This window comes from Parasteatoda tepidariorum, chromosome X2 (assembly GCF_043381705.1).
Source record: "Parasteatoda tepidariorum isolate YZ-2023 chromosome X2, CAS_Ptep_4.0, whole genome shotgun sequence".
Classification (NCBI taxonomy): domain Eukaryota; kingdom Metazoa; phylum Arthropoda; class Arachnida; order Araneae; family Theridiidae; genus Parasteatoda; species Parasteatoda tepidariorum.
The window spans coordinates 21,213,113-21,221,451 of NC_092215.1; the positions used below are offsets into that span (position 1 = coordinate 21,213,113).

Below are 8,339 nucleotides of genomic sequence, written 5' to 3' on the forward strand. Positions count from 1 at the left end.
AAAAAAAAAAAAAAAAAGAATCGATTCTTTTTCAAAAACGAACTTGATGAATCGATTCACAAGAAAGAGTTGATTAAAATATCGATTCGTTCGTTTTTCGCACATCACTATTGTTGATAGTTGTAGTAATATTGTTGATTGTTAAAACAATGCAACGCCCGGCGGTATGTATCCGCACGGATTTGTAGCCCCACCTAGTATAACTTGTAACACTTAGAGAGAGAGTGTGTGGAAGGAGAGCTGTAACGAGCTACAAAAAAACTCTCTTCCAAATTATAATAAATAAATATTACAGTCCACTATTTCTGTTTATTGAATGAGCTCATATTTACCTGAGCGTCGACAGACACAATGGGCATTTCTAGTGAGGAAAACAAAACTAAAAGTATGTTAGAAGAAAAGACCCAAAAACATTTCTTAGAAACTGTAAAACGAGACAATACCGGAAGGTAAGAAGTATCTTTGCCCTGGGTAACTGACAGTTCCGTTTTGCCAAGTAACCGATTTATCGCTGAAAAGTCCCTATTCAAAACTGAAACCAAAATAGTTAATTAGAGTAAAAAGAAAGATTACTAAGACATATTTGACTATTGGGAAACTAATAAAATAATTGAAGCGGTAAATGATGAAGAGAAAGAAAAGGTTCATTTTTTAGCCCACAGGCCGGTATTCAAAAAATCGAGCGAGACCACAAAAACCAGACAAGTTTTTAACGCCTCTGCTCGCACTAAGGACTCAGAATTTAAAGACATACAGGCACAACCGCGTAGTGTTTGGACTTACATCCAGTCCTTTTCTGCTAGCAGCCACTTTAAATCACCTGCTGAATGCTGTTCCCGGACATTTAAGTGAAATTTCTCGGATTTTAAAAGATTCTTTTTATATTGACAATTCTCTGGTTAGTTCAGATCAAATCGAAGAAACTGAAAAGTTTATTAGTGAAGCCAAAGAAATTTTGTCCTCAGCACATTTCAATTTGAGATGCTGGCTATCAAACATGTCTGTTCCGATGATCGATAGTACAGAAAGTAAGCCACAGTCTGTACCTGTGTTAGGGCTAATCTGGGATACACAAAAAGACACTTTAAATTGCAAAATTACCGAACCAGTTCAAATGAAGGAATCCTACACTAAACGACAAATTTTATCAGCAACCCATAAAATATATGACCCAATTGGTTTCACAGCTCCTTTAACTTTAATTCCTAAACTTATCTTACAACAGACAAGGATTCAAAAAATAAAGTGGGATCAACAACTTCCTCCAAATTTGAGTAAACATTTCAGCACTTGGATTAAGCAATTAGATTTACTACCGAAAATAGAAATTCCTCGTTGGCTCAATATAGATTACCAAAATGAATACATCACAATACTACATATTTTTTCTGATGCAAGTAAACAAGCTTTTGCCACTTGTGCATTTTTGAGAACTGAAAATAAAGAAGGTGTTCAAGTACAACTAGTAAATACTGGAAGCCGAGTTGCACCGATTAAAGAAATGACAATACCACGACTAGAACTCCTATCATGTCTGATTGGAGCCAGACTTGCTAGAACCATCTTAACAGACTTGAGTATTGTAGAACACACATCCACAGCTCTAGGATGGATGAGAAGAGATCAAGCGTGGGGAACATTTGTTCACAATAGAGTCCAGGAGATAAGAACTTCAACGAAAATTTCTGATTGGAAGCACGTACCAGGAAAGTACAACCCAGCAGACCTGCCTTCCCGTGGATGTTCTTTTGAGCAGTTAATGGAATCAAGATGGTGAGAGGGTCCCACGTGGCTCTATCTACCAGAAAAAAAAATGGCCTCATGCAGAAGAACAACCCGATAAAGATGTTCTAAATAGAGAAAAAAGGAAAACAGTTTTGAGTCTCTTAGACAAAGAAGATAAGCCTGACTGGTACTACCGCTATTTTTCTTCACACCGGAAAATAGTGAGAATGATAGTCTGGATATTGCGACTGCTCTGCAACTTTAGAAATGCTGAAAAAAATTTATCCTCAGAACTTTCAGTTGGTGAATTTGAGAAAGCAGAAAGAAGACTTTTCAAGCTCATCCAGAAAGAATCCTTCACTGGCATACAAGATCCGTCCATCAAAGCATTAAGACCTATTGAAGACGAAAATGGTCTATTTAGAGCAAAAACGAGTATTATACATCGAAAAGATGAAAAGAACTTTCTTTATCCTGTCATCCTACCATCAAGTCATCCAGTAGTTGTAATAAATGTAAATTTATTATAGTTTTTTTTTATACTTTTAAAGATAGATTATTTTTCTGTCGATGGCACCACTAGGATAAAGTTTAAATTCAACCATAATAATAATACTTTTTTTAGAAATTTTGAATTAGTCTTTTAAAATGGGATTTTTGGGGTGAAATCTGGGTAACTAAATTTATTAATATTTATTGAGGATGGTATTATAACTTCTATAGGGGATTAGTGGGTTTATGACTGTTTTTTCTCAGGGATCTTTTTTATTGGTTCTGACGTCCGCCGAATGCGGGATGACTCTGGATTTGGTAAACAGGTCAATCTAGATTCTTTCGCCTTGCTCAAGGGAGGATAAAAGAGAAGTGAAGAGTGTGGCTGAGGGCAGTAACCCGGAGGATACGGAGCTTGTCCGCAGGAAAGGTGGTCCGTGACAGCACCTCGGAGATGGTGGATTGTGAACTTAAGGAAAGCTAAACTGAAGTCTCCAGCGGGAAGAACGACCGTGATTAGCCGAAGGCCGATATCTTCGAGATGGTGGGCCAAGTCCGAACGTATCTATGCTGGAAGTCCGGTGTTCCTCTTCTGCATGCCTAAGCCTAATGAAGTTAGAATAGCTGGAGAAATTTTGAGATCCTAGCCGAGGAGTTTGCCCACAAGGCTACCATTCCGGTGGGCGTTTCCAGAGGGCGAACAGTAAATTCTTTTGGGTACTTATAAAACCTTAAATTTTATTTCGTTAGCATTTTAGAGGAATTATTTACCGTAAATTCTGAACTGTTTATGTTGTGTTTTTTTTGTATAGGAGAACAATGAGTATTTAAGTGTGATTTATAGACATCATAAACCAAGTCTTAAGTGCTTTTAGTAATGTTAAATGCAGTTTTTATTTCTTAAATATCTTTTTTGAACTGTATGAATTGAAGGTTATGCTTGAGTGTTTTAATTAATGTATAAATGGAAGTGTTTATTCCCATGTTAGCATTTGGAAATTTGTGGAATTATGTTTTTTGAAGATTTAGAGTTGCAATAAAAATGAGTTTTAAATGTTAAGAGTTTCCTGTAATTCATTAGATATTTGTCTACTGTATAACCTGGGTAACACGTTACGAAAGTTAAATTTAGAGATCACAGCTAGAGGGGTAACGGTACATTGTACAAAGACTGATTCTCGAGAAACATCTAGAAAAACATCACGCTGGAGTCAGCATGTTAATGGCTCACCTTAGAGAAAATGTTTGGATATTGAAGTCTAGGAAGACCAAAAGAAATGTCATCAGAAAATGCATCAAATGGTGGGAGCGACTAGTACGTATGGTCAAAGAAATCTTAAGAAAAGTACTAGGTCGCACCTCTTTGAATTATGAAGAACTGAACACAATTCTTTGTGATTGTGAGCAAGTCATCAATTCCCGTCCAATAACCTATGTAACCGAAGATAACAAAGATCCATCCCCCTTGACACCCATGATGATCTTGCAAGATTTGCCTTCCTATGGAGTTCCTGATATCGACAACATTGATAAGAGAGCCAAATATTGGCAGAGAATTAGAGATGATCTTCGAAGAAGATTTCGAATTGAGTACTTAGGTCAACTACGATATCAAGCCTCAAAGGACAAGAAGATTGATCAACTTACAGTTGGCGACGTAGTTTTGTTTGAAGACATCAACAAGCGTCGAATCCATTGGCCATTAGCTAAGATCCTTGAACTGTTGCCTGGAAAAGACAAAGTTGTGAGACTTGCCAAAGTTAAAACTGAAAATAGAACATTAAAGCGCTTGTTTTCTCTTGAGATAAGTGAGCCAAACACTAATCCATTTCTCTTTCCAGCTTCTTCCTTTACAGATTCTCCTAGCACTTCCTCTGAATTGATGCGACCTGCCGCCAGTGTATCCAGAGCCGTACCCTATGTAACCAGATACGGCAGAGCCGTCAAACCCATTGATAAATAAGATTTGTTATCTGCCAGTAAACAAATCGGTGGGAGTATGTTGCAGCCTCATCGAAAGATGTGAGAGCCCCCTAGCGAATACGAATAAGACTCAATAACTTTTAAGAACAGTTTGAATGTGAACGGTCACTTGATACAAGCGCTTGGCGCTTTTCTCCTTTTTTGTTACTCATCTACTTTTGTTGCTCATCTTTTATCGTTATGTTTATTAAATTACACTAAAATGTTAATTAGCTTGGTCTTCATTCGTACTTAGATATTTATTGTTAAATATATTATATGCCAAGCCCAGAAACAAAAGAGTAAGGTTGGTCTTACTGCTTCCATCATTCAGAACACAGCAAGGTAAGTGATACCTTACCTTGATTCATTTTTTTGGAAGTAGTAACGCCTCCAGTATAGAACAACAATGGTTCAGAATTTTCGGCCAGAATATTTTCCTCCATCGAGAAAAGAAATTGCTTGTGGTTTATTAGAGAAGACATACATAAAAGAAAAATGTGCAGAAATATTAAAAGGTCAAATTGTCATAATAGGATTAGATGGATGGTTAAACATTCACAATTAACCGGTGATTTGTGTTACTTTAACAACAAAAGATGGAAACACATATTTAGCTGATACTATTGACACCTCTGGCATTGCTCATACAGGTGAAAATCTTTATGACATTGCTGTTATATCGATTAAAAAGTGCCAGTCAAAATTTAAGTGTTTACTATGTTCATTAGGGACGGATAATACAGGCAATGTTGAAAAAATGATTGATAAGTGTGAAAACAAATTTTGCATGTAATTAAGTATTTTAGGAATTTTATTTTTCAAGTGCATGCTTTAGAAAAGTCACAAATGCACCAAAGTTAATATTGCCATGTGAAGTTCGTTGGAATTCCTTTGCTGACGCCTTAGAGAGCCTCTCTATATGCTTACTAGAATGGGCCAGGATTTTAGATATCTCTCAGAGGTATGTAAAATCCTGGCCCATTCTAGTAAACATGTGTGAAAGTTATAAAGATCAGATTGATAAAAATGTGGAAAATTTAATTTCAAACATTTCATTGAAAAGAAATGCAGAAGATTACTTGCAGCAGTTAAAACCAATTAGTGTAGCTCTGGATAGGGTACAGAGAGAAAATTGTTCGATTGGAGAGCCTGTTTCAAATTTTAAAAAAGCAAATGTACGATAAGAAATTCAATAAAGATGAGCTACGCGAAGATAGCCCCCTAAAATGAGGAAAATCTAAAACTCATACTGCATTCGTTTGACCACAAATGAACACCCTTAATTTTTTTTGATCACCCTTAAATTGAACATAATTCTAAAAATTAAATTCGGGGGCTAACTTCGCATTTTTACGCCAAATAAAGAAAAATCCAATTTTTATATTGTATTCGTTTGACCACAAATGACCACCTTTTAGTTTTTTTACCACCTTTATTTTAGCCGTAATCCTAAACATTTTACTTGGGGAAAAGCACGTGGTTAGCCCCCCAAAATCAGGAAAATTTAAAATTTCCACTGCATTCGTTTGACCAGAAATAACCACCTTTTAAATTTTTTTGTACACCCTTATTTAAGCCGTAATCCTAAAAATATGGGGGGAAGCGTGAAGTTAGCCCACAAAATTCAGGAAAATAACAAATTTCAACTGCACTCCTTTGACCATTTTTGACTATAAATAACCACCTTGAAGTTTTTCGACAATTCTTATTTCAGTCTTTCTTTTAGCAACATCAATATAATATATTTTAATTATAGCTGACATCTAAACGTAGTAATGGTCAAAAACTTTTTCTTGCAGTATAAAAATGATAAAAATAAATTCCAAAACGACTATGTACTTCAAATGCAATAATTATAGTCCAGCGAAACGAGGAATGCATAATTTTTGTTCACATTAGTAGTAAATTTAAAACATTTCTATAAAAAAATATTAGGTTGTTATACTGTTTAAAAACATTTTTCTCAATAATGATATATAAAAATTTAACATATTTACTTTCTAAAAGAGGAGAAATAGTTTCATAACAATAAATTTATTTTAGAAACCAACCATAACACCTTTTCTCCAGTAGTGTATTAGCTTGCATTAACATTATATATATATATTAAACAGTTATTCTTCTTTAGCCATGGTACATAAAATTAGTTATATATCAAATTAGCATACAATAACAAGTTTTATTTTGCTTTACTATCTAAGAATTCTTCATTAGCATTTAGGTATTTTATTTTTAAAAACATTGTTTTTTGTAAAATATAGAAATAATTGTATACAAAATAGAAACACATATCTAATCACTATATTAAGTTACATTCTCAAATCTAAGAATTCTTCATTAGTATTTAAGCATTTTATTTTCAAAAACATTGATTTTCGTAAAATATAGAAATAATTAAATACTACTGAATCTATCCAGATACTGGCGGGTATTAAACCTATTCATTTGAAGGTTATTGAGACAATCTTCAACAAACGCATTAAATGGGGCTGGAAAATAGATGACATTCTACAAAAGTCCCAGTTCACTCCGCCACTCAACTCGCTGTGCCTTGGGGATATAACTTTCCAGATAATAATGGTTTAGAAATATATACGGATGGCTTCAGGATGGATGTCAAACGTCAGGACAGGTTTCGGAGTAATCATTAAGTATAATGGCATCACTATTGCGAAGACCTCCTCCAGAGCATCCGATTATTGCTCAGTTTTTGAGGCCGAGCTTGATGGCGATTAGAGAAGCAATAAATTATGCAGCAAAACAGGAAGAACAAACTACAATTTATACAGATTCACTCTCCTCATTGCATGCACTGGCTGACCCCACACATAAAAATACGATTGTCCAAGACATAAAACATGCTTGGAGACAGAGTATCTCACTGAATTGGATTAAAGCACACGTTGGGCATGCCGGCAATGAGGAGGCGGACCAACTAGCCAAAGAAGCCACCAGACTTGACACCATAGAAAATACTACCTGGCTGACCCCCATTCAGATCAAATCTATAATCAACAACCATATTATGGCTCGATGGAAATTGGACTGGACCAACAGTACAAAAGGACGGCAGACTTACAAATTCTTTAAGGATCCAAAAACTACAAGAATGAAGGTAAACTTTTATACTAATCAGTTCTTAACCGGCCACGGCGTGTTTGGCACACACCAAGCAAGATTTTTTAGGCAATCTTCAACATGTACTTATTGCAACTCACAACAAGACATTCATCACCTAATTTTTCAATGTCTTAAATTTCAAACACGAGGAGGCAACAATTTTCATACCAAAACAGAACACCAGATTTACTCTACCCTGAACTGCAGATCAATCATCAAAGACATTATCAAAACAACTTTGGAAGATACATTAAACTCACTGTAAATTTTTACTAACTCTGGCCGTCAACTACCGTACGGATCAGCGTTTCCATTTCTACTGAGTCAACTCTAATTTTCTCGCTTTAATTACCTAATCACCGGAGACTCTGGTTCAGCGATTTTGATTTTCAGCCAGGATGACTATCCTTTAAACTGGACTTTTAGTGACTTTAAAATTTTTTAAAAATCTCATGGTGTTCTTAGGTTGGATTTGAACTGTCCTCGTCATTCACACCATTTTAATCCACTTTTACTATTTCAACACTATTTTTGGTGATTTTACTATTTGTAACTCGTTTAATTGTTTCCTTAATAGGCAATTTTCCCTAAGATTAGTTTTTAAATTTTATGCCATTTGATTGCCTCAATATAAGGATCTGTTGACATAGAATGGCAATTTATATTTTATTTTGCTTCTAATATTGGTGGTGTTTTAAATTTATAAATTTAATTGTGCTTTTAATCCATATTTAAACAATGAGAAAAAAACAATTTAAAACAAACTGCACAAACCTTACCAATATATACAATCGGGTCTTAATTATTATTAGAATTTTAGCAATTCCAAATAGAAAGGTAATTTTTTCACTGTGTTGTAACCAAATAAATGTATTATATAATTACCCTAATATAAGTAAGATATAATAGAATTTTGTTTCTCTCTGATGGGTCGATTACGTATGAAAGACATTTCGTCACTTTGAAACTAAACTGTTGTAACTCAAAAAAGTCGAAAAATGAGATTTTTGGGTCATTTTGTGTAAAAAAAGTAACCC

At 34.8% G+C, this 8,339-nt stretch overlaps 3 protein-coding genes across 3 annotated transcripts; all 3 read left to right on the top strand.

Moving 5' to 3' along the window:
- The first annotated feature begins 351 nt into the window (after nt 1–351).
- LOC122272683 (uncharacterized) lies at nt 352–1,777 on the top strand. The gene is made up of 2 exons (XM_071188346.1): nt 352–449; nt 904–1,777. The coding sequence occupies exons 1-2, from the start codon at nt 352–354 to the stop codon at nt 1,775–1,777; spliced, it is 972 nt and encodes a 323-aa protein (XP_071044447.1).
- Nucleotides 1,778–3,433: 1,656 nt separating this feature from the next.
- Nucleotides 3,434–4,180, top strand: LOC107439794 (uncharacterized). Its single transcript, XM_016052498.1, has one exon. The coding sequence runs from the start codon at nt 3,434–3,436 to the stop codon at nt 4,178–4,180; it is 747 nt and encodes a 248-aa protein (XP_015907984.1).
- Nucleotides 4,181–6,838: 2,658 nt separating this feature from the next.
- On the top strand, nt 6,839–7,567 carry LOC107437466 (uncharacterized). The gene has a single exon (XM_043056609.2). The coding sequence runs from the start codon at nt 6,839–6,841 to the stop codon at nt 7,565–7,567; it is 729 nt and encodes a 242-aa protein (XP_042912543.2).
- The last annotated feature ends 772 nt before the right edge of the window (nt 7,568–8,339 follow it).